Raw genomic sequence first — 20391 nt, 5'->3', positions numbered from 1 at the left:
CGGACTAATACGAGAGCAGGTGTGATATTCAGAGGATCACATATGTACCTTATTCGCTGATAAGTCAGTAACCATTCCAAACAAAATGCTTTTCCCAGAGATTCCTCCTCCTCCTCCTTATACTGTACCAGGACAAACGGGTTTACGTCAAAGGTTTTTATTGCTTTGTTGTTTACACAGCTCATGTAAGTCGTGTGATTAAGTCAACGCTCTGCTGTGCGAGCAGTAATGAACGAGCTTCTTTCCAGAAGAAAAGCAAGTGGAGTAACAGATTTTTTTTTTTTTTTTAATTGCTACAGTTTAAAGGTAGGAACATGGTTATAAATAAACTTACAACAATTAAATCACAACTACGCAGTTATTCAGGAGGGAAGTGAGATTTAAAACCAGCTTATTAAAACGAGGAGCATTTTCTATAAATGTGGCAGAAAAAGGAGCTTCCTGTCAGAAAACCAACGGTACTTTGCTAGAAGAACCAGATGCAAAAAAATAAGCACATATCAGTTGTATTTTAGTTGGTTTCGAAAGCATTGCATATTAGTATGATCAGTGCCCGTCACCAAAGGCTAGAACACACTGTACATTTATCAGTTCTACAGTTTTGTGTGTATACTGGAATGTAAATGAAGCTAAACGAGACACATCTTGGAACTATAAAGTTTGGTTTACCTTGGATATTCTCAACTGGGGCAGAGCTACGTCTGGCAGGGCTCTTCCCGCCAAATTTGTTCCCTTTTAACTCAAATAGAACAGCACACTGTAAATATAACTACTCTCTTTTCAAAAGCTACAAGGTGCGTGTGCACAGTTTTCCTGAGGTTTTCAGTGCAAATCTGCCCGCAGTTGGAGGTACAGCCGCCTGAGTGTGTGGGGTCCCGTCTTTGAGATGAGTGTCACTATGGAGGCGGCGGCTGGGGTGTCAGTTCTGGGGGGTGGAGTAGAAAGTGTGGTGCTGCTGGCTTTGGTCTGAAGGATTGTTGGCAAACAGCAGAGGAGCGGTTTCTGATCCATACCAGCTGGAAACAAACAAAGGAAAATTTTAAAAAGCCACTTAGGATGTCGTGAGGATTTAAACTGATTAGCTGATCCTTTCGTGTAATGTTTTTTTTTTTTTCTTTCACACTGGTAGTACCCTGAATTTGAAGGTGCCCCTCGGGCCCATGGAACAGGTATGTCTTCATCACTGCCTTGAGGGTCATCGAAGAAATAAGGACGAGGTAGCACCCTGTTGTTGATGGTCATGCCGCTGGTCTGTGACAACGAGGGACAACACCGAATGACACCAGTTGTTAAAGTACCACAGAAGAAATCTTTCACGGGTGGACATTCAGACACACTCATCACCTCCTGAGCAGGCCGGCGGACTCTGAAGATGAGAATGAGCAGGCTGGTGGGGAGAAGCTCCCATATGAAGAGGATGGCGCCGAACGCCAGGTAGCCCCTGTCGCCAAGATCACTCTGCAGGTCCGCCTGAAAACAAGCACGCACATTGTGGAGGCATTTTCTTTTTTATGATCTGTGAACGTTAAATTTATCACGGCCCATGGGCGTCGCACCCGTGGGGGATGGGGGTGTTTCGACACCCCCACTTTTACAGCAAGATGATTTCACCCCCCCCCCCCACATTTTCCAAAGGTAAACCCATTTGCCCACCCTCATAGTGCACCAACATACTAAAATGGAACGCACCTCAGCCCCTTTACGCTGCACGAAAAGGCATTGGTCAAACTGAGCGGACATTCACCCAATCACAGACTGTTGTCCGCGACCCGGCCGCCGGCCCGGGATATTTGATGTTACGTCAGAGAGGAACTATATTGTGAGACTTACGAGCTTCTGTTACTCACCGATGGCTGACAGTGAATAAAATTGACAAGAGAATAGAAAGAAGAAGGAGACAGAGATGCCACAAAGGAAGAGGCAGCAGAAAGTTGACTTCTTTTTCAAGTCAAGTTGCCATGTAAGTGAATGCAGAGGAATCCGGCTCTACGACCCCTAAAATCAACACCATTTCTCTGCCGGTGGCCAAATGACCAAATAAAGTTTTCACAAATCATAAAATGTGTTTTAAAGACCCTGTACCCTCTTTAGAATAATTCCATCCAGATTTGAGCAGTGTAACTATTGTAGTTTCCATACAGGACCGAGTTTAGGGTGATGAGAATACAAAAAAAAAGCAGTAAAATGGCCCTGTTCTGCATTTTCACAAATCAGAAAAAGTTTCACAAATCCCAAACAAGGTTTTAATGAATCTACAGCCTCTTTAGAATAATTCTATCCAGATTTGAGCAGTGTAACTATTGTAGTTTCCATACAGGACCTAGTTTAGGGCGATCAAAATGCAGTGAAATGGCCCTTTATGCCCATCCATTTAACTCGAGAATCGGATGCCAACTTCAGCGTCGTGTCTCTGGGCTTGATGTGGTGCTCATGTGCCCCCCCTGGAACACCCCCACATTTAAAATCACTGCTCCACCCCTGTCAGGGCCTGCCGCTCCTGAGAGATAAAAACGATCACACGACCGTTACAGATCATTTCGCAGTGACGATTACCTGGTCGGAGACGTTGTACCAGTCAAAGTTGAAGGACTCCACCCGATAGTTCTGGCACAAAATGAGAGCCGTCAGGTTGTAGCAGGCGCGGCTGGCAAACAAGAGGATGACCGCAGCTCCAAGCGCTGCCGTGCGGCACACCGTGGTCCCCTGGACAAGTAAAAACAGATCAGACTTCCCAAAAACTGCTGCCGAGAGAGCTCGGTTCTCTGTATGTCTGTACGTGCTTCAAAAGCATCTGCATTAATGAGACTTTTAGTCCCTGAATCCTCCAGTAATATATGCTGCATAAGGCAGCAAAATGCAAGCTCGCTGGTAAATACTGCCACATTTCCAACTGTCAACGCTGACTTGATTATAAAGACTATCTAGGAAAGCTGAGATAAGCCCGATGATGTCAGAGTGATGTCACTGGGGTCATTCTCTCAGACATGACAAAGCAACCTCCAGAAGCACAGAAGACATTACACCTGCTACTCGAGGCAGCAGGTTAGGACTAATCCTAAGCAGAAATCCTAAGGGTTACTGCACTCATTTCTGCGTTTTCATTATCGCATCCCTCAGGGGACCACTCGGGCGCACCTTGCTGACCAGGTAGGAGCTGGTGGAGCGCGACTGGCGGGTCAGGAGCAGCAGCAGGGTGGCCAGCAGCACTGCATCCAAGATGAACAGCAAGTCGTTGACTATAACCCGAACCAGGACCAGGGTCCAGGTCCTCTGCCCCGTCTCACCCCTGCTGCCTCGGTCTCCCAGAGCTGCACACACCGCGTTGACGCTGAGGAAGATGACGCTCAGCGCGCCGTATGCGCACCGTGCAGCCCATCTGAGGATTACACAAAGGTTTTCTAAAAATGTGATAAGAACTTACATTTGTCATTTTTAATTAGCCTCGGCCCTTCAAGGAACAGACACAAGTGCAAATATTCTCTGCGGCTTCGCTTAACAACTTTACTATAAACTCATTTTAAATTTGACGTCAGCAACACACACAAAAACACAAGGTGGCAAACACAGAGAATACACGAGATCAGCCGGAGACGGGTCAGGGTGTCAGGATTGGGTGTAAAAGGAGGCTTCCACTGGCCTGCCAACACACTGGAAATCCTTTGTACGGATTTAAAATGACCTTAATATTTTTATTACTGTAAAGTTAAACTCACAGTCTTCTGTTCATTGCTGAGCTGTACGTTTCTTTCACTTTGAGTAAAACCTGCAAGAGGAGAAGAAGCCAGAATAAAAGACCCGAGTGAACGGAAACCTTAGACTTGAAGAATGAAACGGAAAGCAAACAAGACGTGATTTTTCAGCTGGTGTGTGCCAGTCTGTTTTCTCCCCGGCCCTACCTGAGTAAAATACAGGTTGATAAGGCTGAGAGTGAAGAACTGCAGACACACAGGGAAGCAGTAGAGCAGCCAGTACACCGCGACAGGGAGGTGGTTGGCTTCCACGGCGTTGTGGAAGTAAAAGGAGAACAGGGTGGTGCGTAGGGCGGCCCAGAGCAGGCAGAGGAACAGAAAGACACTCTGGTAGCTCCATCTCTTGTGTCTGTAGAGGTGGAGCAGCCACAGCTGCACGTAGACCACCAGGAAGAGCCCCGCGTACAAAGTGGTGTAGAGGATGGTGAAGCCGAGCTGGACCGATGGGGCGACGGCCGGGTGGAGGGGGGCCGGCGCAGGCGGGGTGGAGGAGTTGGGAGGAGGGGCAGCTGTGACTGGAGCTTCCATTGGAGCAGTGGTGGGGTTAATGGACTGCCATCATCCCAGGAAAACCTTCCTGCCCGAAGGGTTCACATGGAAGACCTGTGGGGGGGGCAGGAGCACAGTCACTAAAGGTCAGCAGATAGTGATCAGACCACTTTTGTTTTTTAAGCACTCATCGACAGATTTGGCATGAATCTAACCGAACCACGTGCTTCACCCCGTGTGTGCTGAAATGTGGCTCAGCGCTGGGGTTAAACCGGCTCTCCTGAGGACCACCCCACGAAAGACTCAACTGCCTAATATTAGCCTCCTCATCCCCGTCCCCGTGGCCTGTGTCCCAGAAATCGTTCACAGCCAAATATTCTGAACGACGACTCAGTTTCTGAACTGCAGCAGAAGGAGAGAGGAAGACGCCTCGCCTCATCTCCTCTTTCTTTGCCTGTCCTCAAATCTTCTGATCGCACCTCTGGTGGGAGGAACTTAGACGGGGGAGAGAAGAGGAATCAAAGGGAGAATCAGACCTTTTTAGTTTTCGACAGCTGCAAAAGGAACCACTGACAGGGAAAAGGTGAGCTGCTTGTTCCACGAATCCCCCCCAAAATGTACTGAATTCAGCGGATATCTATACTTTTAGTCAGACTTTGGCTTCGAACTTCTGTGACAAGCAGGGAAAGTGAGTGGGTGTTGTGTTTTAGTGTGTGTGTGTGTGTGTGTGAGGGGGTTCCTATATAAAGCATGGATGAGGAAGTGTGGACATATTCAGATTCTTGGCACCACAACACTTTACAAACATGACTACCGCAAACCTTCCCCCTGTGACTTGAGCTCAGCAGGAAACCACCACGTACGTTTGATAGAGAGCTGCAGCTGAACCATCACTGACCTACACCTAGTTGGGCTGAAAACACCAAGAACCCAGCATGTTTGGGAACCTACTGAAGCAGTCTGAAAGCATAAAGAGACGGTCCTTTTTATTCAGAAGAATGTCCGCTACTTTGACAAATTCTAAGCCAAAAACCCAGTGTTTGATTGTGTTTACACGTTTGTACTTTCACTTCCTATACCAAACACATGATACATGACAGTTTTTTATTTCCTGCGTCGCTTTACAGCGATGTAAACAGGTTTTACTGCCCGTCGGAGTAACTACACGAAGGAGAAATTTGACTTTTTAAACGCTTTAACGTTCACGACGATGTCACCAGCTTATGCTGATTTACATACTATATAGTTACATTATTATAGCCTACGGTCACACACATTAGTCTAATAACAGCCCAGTAACGTACGAGTACACGCAGTTTCGACAAGTAAATACCCTGCATTATATAACACTTCAGACATATAACACGGGCTTAATTTGATTTTATTGTTATTTCCATTGTATTCTAACAGTGTCACTACCCCCGTGTATATTCATGTAACCTTTGAAACCTCTGAAACCCCCGCTCGCCTGTCTTTACTTTGGTCTGAGGAAGATAAACAACCGGCTGTCAGTTCAAGGTACTAAACCGCAGATAAGGCTAACTGAGGCTAACTTTGACAACTACCGCGAATATCACACATTTCCGCCATACTTTGCCAGCCTCGCTGTGCTTAGTCACACGAGCCGGTAAAAATACAAGCTCTCGGCATTCATTTTGACGGCGGTAACAGACCTTTTTTCAGGTGAATGTCGAACTCCGGGATGAGCAGCCGACGACGCTAATTCCTCTTTTCCGTGTGTGATCTGCGTCACGTCATGTGGGCGGAGCCTCTGTTCTGATTCCAACCGCCAATCAGCGGTTACAGGAAATCGCGGTTTCTTCAAGTTGTTGTTTACTTGTCTCATAAAGCAAAGACACATTCAAAATCCCGTCAAAGCGTTGGTTTCCAAAAGGCAGCCGCGAACGGTGTTTTTCGATCGCTCTCCCTGAACCTCAGTGGACGTTTGGTCCCGCACAGCTGGGTACTAGCCGTGTATTCGCCACAATCGGCTTTCATCGGAGTTGCGGGCAAACGTGACTGCAATTTACGTTCCGTTGCGTCCGTTAGCCTCGTGGCACAAAGGTGCTGCGTTATTAAAGCGGTCCGGTATGCCGATGATGCTGCGGTCCAGACGGTCCATCCTCCCCGCTCAAGTGAGCGAGGTCGAGTTACAGGCAACACCGAGAAGGTCGACCCGCCTTCAGGGGACAGTTGAGTACGAGGTGGGTACTTTTATTACTCAGCCTTTCCGCCTTAACTTCTTCCGCAGTTGAGAACTTAACAAACGGCCACGTAGCTCGCTCGCTAACGCCAACGGCTGCGACGTTAAGCTGTTAAATTCGATGAATATACTCTAAAAGGATTACACAGCGACTGTACGGCTTTCAACTGCCACCTTTTAATGGTAAACGTATTTAGTATTCGTTTAATTTAAATGGTTATCCTTCCCGAGCTAACCTAAACGGCACCTTGACGGAGAACCTTCGCTACAGCCCCAAAGTTATTTTACAGTCATTTGTGAATTACTGCATTATGGTAAGCTTTTTTTCTTGCTTTCTGGGGCTATTTGTGAGTCAGCAATACCATAAAGAGTTTATTTTCAAGTGTATATATAAATGGTATATTTCTTTCACTGGCATGACTTAGATAAAAACTGACACCAGTCTGTAAGTATGGCATTGTGGAACGCATACAGGAATTACTGCCTTGTTCCAGTCGAATGTCCTTAATTAACCGAGTTTCTAACCGATGCGGTCCTCTCAGGAGTCAGATGAGTCAGACTCTTCTGAGTCTGCCCCCACTCGAGTGATGGAGAGACATCCGAGTGAGCTGCAGGAGGAGGAAGCTGCTGAGGAGGCAGCTCTAACGGTAAGCTATCATTCACCGATACACACTCCTCTGGCTGTGGGACGCTGCTCTGCAGAGGCAGGAAAAGCAGAGCTACCTCTGAGGCCTGGGTGTGGCGGAGCTCTTATTTGAACAGCTGTGGGAGAAAGAAGTAAGGCTTTGTGACCTTGCCTGCGCTGCTGCAGCTTTATCAGGAAATACAGCCAGGCTACTGCAGAATCTTCATCTTCATCTCGCTGGCCGGAGTGTCAGGCCCGATCAAATATTAAACCTCTGACTAACTCACTAATGGAGGAGCTCGGCTAATACTGTAGATTTAAGATAAGTACAAACTTTATAGTACATGTACATGGACTTGAAGACTAAATGATAATGTAGCTGCTGATAAAGTGTTATACAGCATTGTTTTAAAAATATCAGACTCTGCATAAAGTAAAAAAAAAATACAATTTAAAACAAATAGTTGAAGCCCCATATATAATTGAAAATAGTACAAACACCACATATATCAAATGTTTACATTGAGAAATTTTGACTATTCTTAAAAGAATATCTGCTCACTTTATATATAGATTTTCAAAACCTACTTGGTAGAATTTAAAGTGCTTTTCAGAATTGCGTAGGCAACTTGATTTATATATCTGCTGCTCAACAGTTCAGACCTTCATTTGTCACGTTTTAAATTTTTGTTTTTTTATTGTGCCGTATTGTTGTAACGGATGTGGTTTGATATTATCTTGCTGAAATAAGCAAGGTCGTCTCTGAAAAAGATGCCATCTTTATGGCGGCATATGTGCTCCAAAAACCTGTAGGTATTGTTCACCATTAGTGGAGTCTTCATGGATGTATTTTTTTTTTTTTTTCCTCGCATGGTAGATTTTTAACTTTTTTAACTATCTGCTTGTGGATGCAATGATGAACTCAAAGCATAGTTCAGCATAATTGTGTGCTAACACGCAGCAAACCGGTGACGTGAAATGAGCTGAGTGACATAAGCATCGTTGGTAAGAGGATTGCGTTTCGCAGTGCCAGCTCAGAGGCGCGTCACTGGCGCATTAACTTTAACCCCTCATTTTGCCCGTTCTTTCACACAAGGTGCACCGAAGGCGCATCGGTCCCCCCCTTCAAACAGTGCGAAAGAGGGTGAATGTTTGAGTTTGTCTGTTTTTAATATCGTGCAGTTTTTAAGGACGTGATGGTCACAGCCACTCCATGCTAGCTGTCTGCTTTGTCTCCTGCGCGCGGAGATTTCTCTGGATTCTTTTCTGTAGTGTAGATGATAAAATGCCAAATTCCTTTCAAAACATTGCACAGCTTTCCCAGTTTTTTTTTTTTTGTTGCCCGTGTCCCAACTTTTAAAAAAACTAAAACTGAATTTAATTTTTTTTTTTTAAACAGCAACATTTGGGATGCTATATTTGTACTATTGGGAGTTGAAAATAGGTTTTTATATTATTTGAAAATCATTGCATTCTGTTTTATTAACTTTTTTTTTTTTTTTTTTAACAAGAGAATCCCGACTCTTTGGAAACTTGAGTTGTGTTGCTTTAGTGAAAATAGCCACCTGTCAATAAATCAGTTGTGCTTTTAAGTTTATTCCCCCACGGACAACCTCTTACAACCATCTGGTGTATATCCTTTGTTTATAGCATATTTATTCATTCATTGTGACAGTGTTTCCTATTTCAGATTGTATCTTTAGCCATCACGTATTGATGCTGCACGTTCTGTCGGCAGGTATGCTTGTTTTGAATGTGACACCGCCGTTGCCGTGGCAACAAAGTTTGATAGTTCAGCTTGACCACCATCAGAACTTTGAACAATGCTGTAGCCGTGGTAGCGCTGCTGTTATGTGTATAAACAAATCCTGTGGTGTAAAAGCTGAGGTGCACCTGTGAGGGTGAGCTCATTTAAATAGGCGTGTCTGCTCTCGTCATAGCTGGGCTGTGGACGGTCATTTTCAGTTTGTTTTGAAAGGGATCGATCTTCAAGACAGGGGGCGAAACCGCGTGAGTTGATGTGAAATTGAAGGTTTCTACATGCACATGAGTGTTTTGCCCTGATGCCATTGTGATTGACTGGTCAAAACACACCGTTGTGGATTCTCAAGATTGTGCACATTTTGTCTTGCTCAGGGGCTGAAGCATTGCAGCGTTTTGCTGGATCGTTTCCATGTCGATGATGGAGCCGTAAAAAGAGAAGCAGAGGAGAAAGAAGACATGAATCGCAAAGGGGGTAAACCCGTCTCCCGAATCCCTACTTTCCAGAAGAGGCCCGTCAGCGGCAGTCAGAGCACGGAGCTGCATGCTCCTATAAAAGACGCTCCTGTCCATGCAGCTCAGCCTCCTGAGAAAACTGCAAGTGGAAGTGTGGAGCCGTCGAAGTCCAAACCACCAGACGTAAGAGAAACGGCCCTCCCGCCGCCAACGGTCCACGTCCCCAAAGTCGGCTATGAAGACTCCTCCATGTTCGACTGCTCAGTACAAACCACCGTAGCCGATCAGAGTCCTGCGGTTTCTGCACCCAGAAGTTGGACTTTGTCTGAGTCTCTCCAGTCTCCTCTTATGACTGCAAGCCCCAGGCCTGCTCTCAGACCAGAGGAAGACACGGACAAAACCCCCGAAACGGAAGCTGACCCACCGCCAGACGCTCCTGCAAGCTACCTCCCAAGCGAGGGCTCTTTCAGTCATAAGCCACAGCAGCACGCGAAGATTGACCTCACCGCCTCTGGAGACACTGAAAAGTCAGCAGAGAATGTCCGCAACTCTGCGGTCAGCCCGGTGGAGGCTATTATGGATGAAGAACCACCGTGGGAGACGGAGCCCATGGAGATTGCCGAACTGAAAGACAGCAGATCTTCATCGGACGCTGAATGCGAGGGAGACTCGGCGAGTGAACAATCTGAGGGCCGCATGGAGGAGCAGCGGGAACCGTTCATCAGCCAGTCAGAGTTTCTAGATCTCCCAGAGAAAAAAGCAAACACTGCTGAATCGCCCTCTTCTGTGGCACCACAGGAGCCTGCTAAAGTGAGCTCAGCCAAGTCGACCAGGGTGAGTTATGTTGCTATTGATTGCTGACTTCTCCCTCTAATATAAGTCGAGCTGTTTTCATGCTGTTTTCAACTGCATCACTCATATACGATAGGAATTCCACCGCACCCTGCAGGAGCAGCTTTGGAATGCCTGTGATTTACTGCAGCTGTTCATGAATTAGAATGCCACCCTTCTCGTTTCACAGAGCTCGGGACGCTCCAGTTTTATGTTCTTCTGCTTCCTCCCCACCGCCTTGCTGGTTCTGGGAGGGTTCGGTCAGCACATCTGGCACTACGGGCTTCCCCGGTCTGTGGCTCAGCTCACGGCTCAGCTGGAGCTGCACTGGCTGGACGGCTTCGGCTTGGTGTCGCAGCCTTGTAGCACAGACTGTCGGCAAGTTGCATTAACACACGGGTCTATCTTTAAGGCCCATTTAGCTTTAAGGGGCAGTCAGCTTTATTCATCTTAGAAGACTCGTAACAAAACAAAGGTTCTGGAAGCATGATTAAAGCTATGTGTGAGTTGTAACTTCCCCTCTCTGCTGTTCAGCGTGCATCTAGTGGAGAGCATCCCTGTCGGCCTCTACCAGTCCTCTCCTTCGACCGGGCCGAGCATCGCAGACAGTTGGCTGCATCTGCTGGACAAGGCCAACAGCTCGGTCCACATCGCTGCTTTCTACTTCACACTGCGAGGCGGCGATTTGGATTCCGCTGCCCCATCTGACTCTCAGGTGAGTACAGAGGAAGGCACGGGGCTCATAAATTGAATGACATGAATCCAGTCATTATAAAGGTGTGTGTGTTGCAGGGAAGAAAAGTCTTTGAGCAGATGAAGCAGCTTGAATCCAAAGGTGTAAAACTCCAGATTGCAGTTAACGCCCCCCAGATGTCGACCAAAGACACATCCGAATTATCCGCGACAGGTGAGTACATCATTGAGTTACCCGGCTCCGTATTTGTGTTTTGGGGAGTTGTTGGAATTTACGTACCATGCTTTCCGGCAGGCGCAGAGGTCAGAGAGGTGGACCTCAAGGCCGTGACTGGAGGCATCATCCACACCAAGCTGTGGGTGGTCGACCAGAAGCACTTATATTTGGGCAGTGCGAACATGGACTGGCGCTCTCTGAGTCAGGTACGGCAGCTTCTTGTGGACAAACAGGGGGGGGGGGGGACTGCATTTTCAAACACATCCTCACTAATCCCCCGTTTGGCCCCACTTTTCCGTTTATCCGTGACCACACAGCATTCTTAAGTGGAAGGCAGAGGTGTCCCACTCCCAGCTTAAGTGCATTAACCGTCCAGCATGTTGATGATGTCACACTCAGTTTACGGCGTGAACTTTAACCTCCGGTAAAAGCTTTTCCTACAGATAACAGACAGAGCAGCAGTGATGTAGACAGAGGTTATTGGGTTAGCTTTAAAGGAGGACTGCTGAATGAACTGTACAATAAACCTAATTAACTGCGACACCGATTCATGGACAACGAATTTATTAATGTGTACGGTAAAACTGCTGCTGTCTTCAACCCCTGGCAAAAAAAAAGAATCGCCTCACTCATTTCCTCGAGTCCCAGCATCATCTCCGTCTCCGGTGTAGATTCATCACTGATTATCACTTTAATCCTCTTTTCTTTTCCTTCATTTCCGCCATTATTCCATCTGATTGCCTCCAATTTGATCCCAAACACTGACCACTCTCTTTGTTTCCTGGCATCTCTTGTTGGGGCCATGTTTCCTGTCAGTCAGCCGGCTGAAACAGTATGTTAAACTCTGCCGGCACCTTTATCTGCACACTGATTTGAATGTTTAGCCCTGTGCAGATAATTGTTTGAAAATTGCAAATGACATGGATTTAAAAAAAAAAAAAAAAAAATTTGTTTTGTTTTGTTTTGTTTTGTTTTTATTTGCCAGGGGTTGTATGAATATCTTAAAGGGATAGTTCGCCTCTTTTGACATGAAGCTGTATGACATCCCATATTAGCAATCCAGAAAAAGTGAGACCTCACAATCGCTTGGCGCTGTTTTCTCTCTACCTTCGTATCACTACGGGCTGTGTAAACTGTGCAGACCGAGCACTCCCCTGCTTCCGAGCAGTAAACACCGTAACAGGTACGGCTATCAGCAGGTGGCTGAACGCATTGATATCAAGGGAGGTACTCTTTTGAACGCATATTGTTTTGAGAAGCAAGGCGCTTTTTTTTAAACCCCAGCCAATTAGCCGGACTACCTTCGTCAACGCCAAAACGAGGCCGGAACTCAGCTCACAGGACGCAGCAGGGGGTAAGAAAATGTTCATAAATGATATTGCTAATATGGGATATCATACAGCTTCATGTCAAAAGAGGCAAACTATCCCTTTAAAGCAGTCTCCTGTCAAGTCTCCATTTTATCATTTAATGTGAAAATACCACCCAAACTTTACATGAATCAAACGGTCGGGATTCACCCTGAGGTCCGTTCGGTGCAACAGAACCGCGTTGCTTCGAGGTTAAACCTTCTCCCTGGAGCAGGCCCGAGTCGATGCAGCCACTGCGTGCATGTCAGCTCAGTCTCGCTGTGAATCGTGTGTGTCGGAGCTATAAAACGGTGCGTGTGTGTGCTCTGTGGGACAAAAGGTGAAGGAGGTGGGCCTGTCGGTGGAGGACTGCAGCTGCCTGGCTCAGGATGCCTTCCGGATCTTCGGGGTGTACTGGAGCATCGGGGGAGCGAACGGCTCCCTGCCGCCGTACTGGCCCGCCCGACTCTCTGCCCTGTCCAGCTCGGACAAACCTCTGCATCTGAAGCTCAACGGAGTCCCTGCTCGGGTCTACCTGTCTGTAAGTTAGCTCGACACTCTTCATTAAAGACTTTACTGGGGTTCGGTTCTGTAGCATTAATCATTAAATCCTCAGGCCGACATAAAAAAAATCATATACGGTGGTGTTAGTGTAAGTGGAGAATGGTAACAGCTGTCTTCTGGAGGAGGCGGGGACTCAACCTGTCCAACAACCTTAAATGCATTCCCAACGTTTAGCTCTTAGACATAAAGAAATGAAGCTGACAAAAGCAATGTTTGTCTTTGAGGTGGAGATACTGGTTTCAGGTTCGCTCTCATGTGCTGTATAATGACATAATAACCTGTGGTACCTAAGATCCCGAGGACATTAGGACGATAGTAGCGACTGTGTAAAGGATGTCTGTCTGCGGCGGCTCCCATGATCCTCACTGCCTGTGCTGCGTCCTCTCCTACAGAGCGCTCCTCCACAAATCTCAGCCCGTGGCCGCTCCGACGATCTTTCCACCATCTTGTCCATCATCGATGATGCTGAGAAGTTCATCTACATCTCTGTCATGGACTACCTCCCGCTGTCTCAGTTCACCGAGCCACTCAGGTAGACTCCGCTCTGAGCTGATTTTAATATCCATTTCACAGATTCCTGAAACATCAGGGTGTTTTTAAACTTATGTCGGTTACTTGGACACACACAGACATCTTTGAATTAAATACGACTCTGTCCTGGTCGCCCACTCCCAGGTTCTGGCCGGCCATCGACACACGTCTGCGCTCTGCGGCGTGCGCCCGAGGCGTGCAGGTCAGACTGATGGTCAGCTGCTGGGGGCACTCGCCTGCCTCCATGTTCACCTTCCTGCAGTCACTGCTGGTGCTCAGCAGGCCTCCGCTGAAATGCGACATCGACGTGGTACAGTTTTGCTTGCTTAACGGCTCCGACATCAAACGGAGCGACGGAGCGGGTTCCTCAATCCTGCTTTTTTTGTCTCTTTTTGTAGAAAATCTTTACGGTGCCTTCAACAGCAGAGCAGAAGAAGATCCCGTTTGCACGAGTCAATCACGCCAAGTACATGGTCACAGACAGAGTGGTCTATATAGGTATGCTGACAACGCTTTCTAAAATGCTACCAGTGTGTTGCTGAGTGCTTTTAGCGGTACTTTTCTCTTCTTGTTTGGCTGAGTGGTTAATCGCACATTTATTTTCTGTGAATAGTCAAACTCAGAGGGCAGATTTCTTTTTGCTTTACTGACTTTGCTCAGTAGTTCTCACCTACACCTCAGGGTCGGTGAGAACAAGGTTTACCCTCTCCGAACGAGACCACGTGACACTCATGTTTATGTCCGCAGGGACGTCCAACTGGTCAGAAAACTACTTCACCCAAACCGCTGGCGTAGGCTTGGTGGTGAACCAGACGGGCTCCGTGGTCGGAGAAGGCGAGCAGACCCTGCAGAGCCAGGCGGAGGAGCTCTTCCTCAGAGACTGGAACTCCAACTACGCCAGCCCGCTCTCCGTCGACGACGCAAACGTCTGCCCGCGCTGAGGGGGTTCGTCGTTCAATAAAGCACTGCGTTGTAGACGAGCGCCTGGCTCGAAGCTCCCCGCCACTTGAACTTTAGTTTACTTGTGCAGATTCAGTTTGCTGCGAGCAAAAAGATGGTGTTTAACGCTGCCTCTTGTCTCATTGCTACTGGCCGATTGCCATTTTCTGTATATAATTGCATTTTTCGTATTTAGTTTTCTAAAAAGGTGTTCTTTTTATACTCTGATTTTCTCACGGATTGAGGTGCAAAGGGTTTGCACATTTTATGCCTGGAGCATTTTGTATATTTTCTCTCTCAAAAAAAAAAAAAAAACACCAAACATTTGCCAAGTTTAGCAGTCTCATGCAGGGAAATACATTTCCAAAGAGGTGCACTCACCACAGCCATGTTTACGCTGCAGCTCGTAATGTTTGTGTGTATTGAAACAGTTTGATATCCCGTTAGTCAGCTGTACTGTAAATGCTTTCCTTTTTTTCCACTTTTAACTGATAGCAAGCTCTCAGAAATCCAGTTTGCATGGGTACCACTTAAGAAAAAAACCTAAGAGCCTCACTTAAGAGTGTTCTATTTTGCTCTGGACGTGAGAGAAGCGTCCGTGTTGATCACTGCTGCACCGTTTCCTCTATCAGCACATTACCAAGCTCTTCTATTGTATGTTTGACATCCTCTTCCCCTCATCGGCACACACGTGTTGAAGTGTTAAACAAAGGAACCTCCGGCCTCCTCTGGAAGAAACACTAGATCACCAACAAGCAGAGCAGCTTACTGGATGTTTTCAGTAGAAATAAAATCTGCTCCTACAAATCGGTGCTCATTGGGAGTTTCATTCATTTTTATTTAGTGGATTGCTTTTCCTACAAAATGTGATGATTTCTGCTCATTACAGGTTTTTTTTTTTTTTTACAATTAATTTATTTTTTAATCGTATGAAATATACTGCCACAAGAGTCACAATAGAGAAGGGAACTGTTGTTGGAACACATAACGGACCCAAAGTCCACAGAGCTGGTGAATCTGTGCACAGTGGTGTTTTAAAGGTACACTGTGTAGAATATTAGCAGTTACTGTTTGTAAACCCAACATTTCAAACCTGCCCCTTCCTCCCCTACGATTCAGTCATGCTGCATTTGATGTACCTTGAAGGTAGGTTTTGAATGTCGGAACTCAAAACACCACAGAAAGCTACTGTTTACTAAACAATTAGTAGCCTTCTGGGGAAACCATACCCAACACTAGAAAATGTTACATCTTGCAGCCCTTTTTTTTTTTTAAATAAGGTGCATTTCAAGCCACGGTACTCACAACATGAGCAGTACGGGGCCTTTTTCAAAGATCTAAAAAAAATATGTTCACCATAGATCTTCAGCATATCTGCTGAGGTTTAAGGTTCAGGGTAGATCAGGTGAATGGAACTCCACTGAAGTCTGCTTTAGCCTTTTTTTCTTTGTGCCTTCAGAATAATATCAGAATGTTTTATTCACTCCTTTCTTGTGACAATCTGAGCTCACGTGACCGCCGCGGCTCAGCTTGCGCTCCATCTTTTTGGTTGATTGAAGCTGCTTTAATAGCCGACTTTGACTAAAAAAAGAAAATAAGATAATTCCAAGAAAAAAATGCAGCGATAATGAAACAGTCTAACAGCTGACTCACTTTATGTTTCTGTACTTTATTTTCACATTTAAAGATACCAATCATTACTGATCATTTATATACACATATGAAATAAAGAAAAGTAAATGCAATAAAAAAATGAGGCGCCCACGTTAAAGCTGAAGGATCTCGTTTCAGGCTCAGTAAATTCTTCATGGTGAGCATTTCTTTTCTCCTTTTGCCATGATGAACGTCCTGCAGCAATCCGAGGTTCATCACCAGGTTAATGCCACTGCACGTATGACAGCAGACCTACAAGACACCACGCTCCTCAAAGCGTCCCTGGCTTTTTATTCATCATCCCAGCTGTGTTTGCACGGTCTCTGACGGAGGTGTCGGGAACCGCGTCTTTCGCAAAAACTCTGATCACGACATCCATCCAAATCCTTTCCTATCCACGTAGAAGGGAGGCTTGAGCACACGGGGCGGGGGTGTTGCTCGAGCTGAAATAAGGCGAGCGCCCTCCTCTTCTCATTCCATGGAGAGCTGCACACTGTCTGTCTGCTGCTGCTGCTGATGATGATCAAACTTCCTGGCTACAAAGCAGGACAGCGGAAAGAAAGTTGACCTTAACTGGTGACTGCCTGCTCTCAAAAGGCTTCACACGACGATTTGTCTTAAAAACAAACGTGCAAAAATAATGTGTAAAACTTTTTTTTTCTGTGACTGTTATTCCTCCTTTACCTTAGTTTTTTTTTTTTTTTTTTTAAAGAGACTACAGACAGATTTTGTGATATGTGTGAAGCCACATTGATTCTGCGGTGTTTTAAAGTCCCACTCTGCTAAAACGTTGAGGCCAGACACAACAAACTTTATGTAGACGACTGAAGGAGTCAATCCAGACTACTGACTGGTCGGGGCTTTTTACATGCACCGCATTGACATGTCGGTAAACAACTCACGAGTGACAGTGACCCCAACGTCCTAAATAATGAGCGGGAGGGTTAGTGACCCACACGTTGACATCAGCGGCCTTCCTAATATCTCAGCTACAGCCTATAAGCCTGAAACCCCCCCACCAGCTGGTTAGAACTGAAGAAGCCTTTCCTATGAGTTCTAGTTGCCTTTAATCAAGCCCCGGACGTGTCCTTTCAATACGAACTGTTGAAGTGGGACATCAATCTGTCAATCTTCAAGCTGTCTAAAAGAAAATGTGACTTAACATTTCTGTGTCCCACACTTTGATGAAAACGGAAGCCTCTACTCATTTAGCACCTTTAATCAGCCCAGAATAAATAAATAACTTTTTTTTTTTTAACTCAAATTAAGCGAGACTGTCAGGGATTACTTGATAACATCTATAAAATATAGCAACCTTTGTTACTGTTCCTTTGCAATTCAAAATGATTTTGCATGGCTGACAGGGTCCCTTTTAACTGCAAGAAAAATGGAAGATAAACTATTTAAGTCTTGTGTTACGCAGGCAAAGTCCTCCCTATTGCCCTAAATCAAAAACAACGGCAACAAAAATCACCTAAGAAACACCTGGAAGATTCTGATTCAGAACAATACCTTTATTCCCACTGAATATGCTCTATGTTGTTCAAAGAGAGAGGAAAAATAGTGTAACTTAAATTTTAGTGGCTCTAATGTGCAATAGCTTCAATATTTCACGCATGTGCGTTTCGTTGACAAAATGAATAAGATGCCCGTGTAATTTGTGCGCAGAGCCAACACTCACGCTCACCTAGAGAGTACATCTCCAGCTGCTGCCGCAGGCGGACCTTCTGCAGGCTGTCGTAGAAGTTCGGCTCCGGGTTGCTGCCGGCGGTGGGAGGCAGCGTGAAGATGCGCATGATCTTCCTCTTGTTTCTAGTCAGAAGACAAATTTAACGTCAAGACAGAGGCACTATAAACATTTAAAGTACCATTGCATTAGTAACAGAGTAGGTCTGGAGGATCTAAATACACCGAAAATACGATTTGTAAAGAAAGTCGCGGTTATATGCGAGTGCAGCACTTGGCCGCAACCCAATTTCAGTGATGCGATGTGAATTCCTGTTATTTGACATTAGACAAGAAAAATGTGTTGTCATACATCTCTACTTTTATTCAAAACCACGCGTCAAGGAGAATATTTCGCCACAAATGAGAAGAATGCAAACCGTCCTTACTTTCTGGCGTACATGAGCAGGCCGAAGCTGACCAGGATAACCAGCAGGTAGACATTAGTGGCCTCGTTCCAAGCTTCATGCACCGAGTAGTCAATAGACTCGTGCTCGTTCCCCATAACCCCGTGCGCACCCATGAAAATACGTGTGCGTATTTAGAGGGAATTTTGATAAATTGGCTTCGTTAGCATACACTTGCTCGGGACACAACTGCGCACTGTAAACAGTTCCACGTCACATCCGTATTCTCCTTCTTCGCCTCTTCCTTCTCACTTCAAGGTGTATTGCTGCCCCCTACAGTCTCGAGGCTGAACTGATGCTTTTCAAAACAATCTCCACAAGCTCAATGCTGAAAAATATCCACACCTTCATTTGGTTCGGTTTACTTTTCAGCCAACTTGTTATACAGAAGACTCCTGATGTCGATTGCTTCTTACTTTTCTCACCAAAGGTTTCTGTGCCCCTGAGCCCATCTTTTACCAGCACAACTCATTTAACTTGCCAGCTCTTTGACATACAGCTTGTCACCAGGGTTCTGGCCAAGTTGAGTATCAACTCCTTCATTTATCTGGTCATAGTCGTCTTTCTTGACTCTGTAGAAGACTGTTACGTACAGTGTTCTGTATGTCTTGTGGTATGTATTGTATTATATTATGTTCTGTTTTGTGGTGTTGGTTTGTGTTGCTGTTTTGTCTCCCCCTCCTGTTTCAATTCTCTCACTTCACAGATGTGCACACCTGGTTTCAATTATCCAATCATTCAACCACACCTGATCCAGATCTTCAATCAGCCAGTCCCCTTTATATAGTCCCTTGTTTGTTTCCTGTGATGGGAGGGGTGTTGCGTTGTGAGCTGTGGCAGAGCGCTTGTTAATTCTTTTGTTGGGTGCGCAGGGACTCCGAGGATAGGTAAGATACCCTGGGGTCTACGTATTACATCCACGTAAGTTTACCTTTTGTTAGAAACCCTAGGTAAGCGTGAGCACCACCCGCTGTACTTTTTGGGTGCTCAGCACCTGTAAAAAGGGGGGTGGGGTTATGTTCTTTTCATTTTCTTTGGTGCCACTGTAGTCCTCGTTGTTCCCTGTGTTACCATTTGTAAATAAATACTTTCTTTAATTGTTGATACGTTTCCTGGTTTTGTGTGACTACACCCTCACCTACCCAAACCTGTTGCCTTATGTTGCGCCTTCCCACTCCGAGCCATTAGGGGGCGTAACAAAGACTATGAGACAAGCCCAATTCATTTTTTGGGACGGGCTATTGATCAGTTGTGCGGGTGGCCCCAGCATTGGATGGAAAGCCTTGTTTTTCAAACCCATCTTGGTTGAAAAAGAATACTGAGGCAATGAGAAAATGGTTGACTAGTAGGAGGAAAACTGAGGGGGGGGGGGTGACCTTGATTCCAGAAATATGGAAACATACAAGCTGCCAACAGAAAGCTTCCGGGGACATCGGAAAGGGGAAGTTGAACGCTTAAATGTAACCAAGTATTTTTCTGTGTACAGTCTTGGCCAAAGGTTTTGGCAGTGACTCAAATTTGAGTGTTCACATGGCTTCTATATTGTTGTAATGAGGAGTCAAACAGCTGTCAAAATTCAAAAGTCCTCATTTGGTAAAAATGTTAACTTCATCATTAAATCTTAATTTTCTGACATGAAATGATCAGCCAACATTATTTTCGAAAGTGAGTGAACACCTGCCAGCTTTCGGTGATATCTAATGTTGAAAGGCTTCAGGACGTCCTCCCGAGGAGGGAGCTGTGAAACAGGTTGCTGGTAGCTCAGGGAGTGCTTAAGTGGCAGTAGGTGGGACAGAGAGAGCTTCTGGATGCACTGTTAGGCAAAGACTTGGACAATGAACTAGAGTCGATAAAGGCAACGAGTGTGTTTGGGACATCTGAAAAATCTGTCCAATGTTGTAGCCATAGTGAAACACTGCATATAGGTATAGTGTCAAATGTTCTCCAAGAAAAACAATGATTCAAGAGCAGTCTGGGCATTTTCCAGCATGATGGAGCACCAAGTCACAAGGCAAAAGTGATCAAGTGGCTTTGAGATCACGACACTGTTTTGGACCCGTGGCCTGGAAACTCCCCCAGATCTTTATCCAATCCGGAACTTGTGTGCAAGTTCTCCAAAGGCGAGTGTACAACCTGAAACCCTCAAAGTGGGATCAACATCGATAAGGCAAGAATACGTGGTCATTCAGCTCAGAGGCT

At 45.8% G+C, this 20391-nt stretch overlaps 3 protein-coding genes across 4 annotated transcripts; 1 reads left to right on the top strand and 2 right to left on the bottom strand.

The window, feature by feature from the left end:
• Positions 1–94: 94 nt before the first annotated feature.
• gpr137 (G protein-coupled receptor 137) lies at positions 95–6314 on the bottom strand. Its single transcript, XM_075480897.1, has 8 exons — positions 5912–6314; positions 3897–4352; positions 3714–3763; positions 3136–3376; positions 2554–2703; positions 1345–1470; positions 1133–1251; positions 95–1016 (listed from the first exon to the last, which is right to left on the bottom strand). The coding sequence occupies exons 2-8, from the start codon at positions 4275–4277 to the stop codon at positions 920–922; spliced, it is 1164 nt and encodes a 387-aa protein (XP_075337012.1). The 5' UTR covers positions 4278–4352; positions 5912–6314; the 3' UTR covers positions 95–919.
• On the top strand, positions 6071–15214 carry pld7 (phospholipase D family, member 7). Of its 2 annotated transcripts, none has more exons than XM_075480894.1 (12): positions 6071–6442; positions 6984–7088; positions 9203–10117; positions 10305–10492; positions 10649–10829; positions 10907–11021; positions 11103–11230; positions 12714–12914; positions 13330–13469; positions 13613–13778; positions 13867–13966; positions 14216–15214. In XM_075480894.1, exons 1-12 carry the CDS (start codon positions 6329–6331, stop codon positions 14407–14409), a joined length of 2547 nt encoding a protein of 848 aa, XP_075337009.1. In that variant the 5' UTR covers positions 6071–6328; the 3' UTR covers positions 14410–15214. The 2 variants fall into 2 exon arrangements, with proteins under 2 accessions (XP_075337009.1, XP_075337011.1); XM_075480896.1 differs by lacking the exon at positions 6071–6442 and adding an exon at positions 6478–6755.
• Positions 15215–16070: 856 nt separating this feature from the next.
• Positions 16071–18442, bottom strand: smim19 (small integral membrane protein 19). The gene is made up of 3 exons (XM_075480893.1): positions 18175–18442; positions 17748–17872; positions 16071–16596 (listed from the first exon to the last, which is right to left on the bottom strand). Exons 1-3 carry the CDS (start codon positions 18306–18308, stop codon positions 16532–16534), a joined length of 324 nt encoding a protein of 107 aa, XP_075337008.1. The 5' UTR covers positions 18309–18442; the 3' UTR covers positions 16071–16531.
• Between the last annotated feature and the right edge of the window lie 1949 nt (positions 18443–20391).

Source organism: Odontesthes bonariensis, chromosome 13, assembly GCF_027942865.1.
Source record: "Odontesthes bonariensis isolate fOdoBon6 chromosome 13, fOdoBon6.hap1, whole genome shotgun sequence".
Classification (NCBI taxonomy): domain Eukaryota; kingdom Metazoa; phylum Chordata; class Actinopteri; order Atheriniformes; family Atherinopsidae; genus Odontesthes; species Odontesthes bonariensis.
Note: the sequence above shows the minus strand (reverse complement) of the source record. Positions and strands in the feature narration are given on the sequence as shown.

What these genes read in the sequence shown, in the direction of transcription:
- gpr137 (XM_075480897.1), bottom strand. Translation starts at nt 4,277, where the DNA reads ATGGAAGCTCCAGTCACAGCTGCCCCTCCTCCCAACTCCTCCACCCCG. An exon ending in GCTCCTACCTGGTCAGCAAG is followed by an intron (nt 2,704 to 3,135) that starts GTGCGCCCGAGT and finishes TTACTTGTCCAG; the next exon opens with GGGACCACGGTGTGCCGCAC. An exon ending in GGGGCACCTTCAAATTCAGG is followed by an intron (nt 1,017 to 1,132) that starts GTACTACCAGTG and finishes GTTTGTTTCCAG; the next exon opens with CTGGTATGGATCAGAAACCG.
- smim19 (XM_075480893.1), bottom strand. Translation starts at nt 18,308, where the DNA reads ATGGGTGCGCACGGGGTTATGGGGAACGAGCACGAGTCTATTGACTAC. An exon ending in CTGCTCATGTACGCCAGAAA is followed by an intron (nt 17,873 to 18,174) that starts GTAAGGACGGTT and finishes TCTTCTGACTAG; the next exon opens with AAACAAGAGGAAGATCATGC. An exon ending in GCTGGAGATGTACTCTCTAG is followed by an intron (nt 16,597 to 17,747) that starts GTGAGCGTGAGT and finishes CCTGCTTTGTAG; the next exon opens with CCAGGAAGTTTGATCATCAT.
- pld7 (XM_075480894.1), top strand. Translation starts at nt 6,329, where the DNA reads ATGCCGATGATGCTGCGGTCCAGACGGTCCATCCTCCCCGCTCAAGTG. An exon ending in CCTTGTAGCACAGACTGTCG is followed by an intron (nt 10,493 to 10,648) that starts GCAAGTTGCATT and finishes TCTGCTGTTCAG; the next exon opens with CGTGCATCTAGTGGAGAGCA. An exon ending in CTGCTCGGGTCTACCTGTCT is followed by an intron (nt 12,915 to 13,329) that starts GTAAGTTAGCTC and finishes CCTCTCCTACAG; the next exon opens with AGCGCTCCTCCACAAATCTC.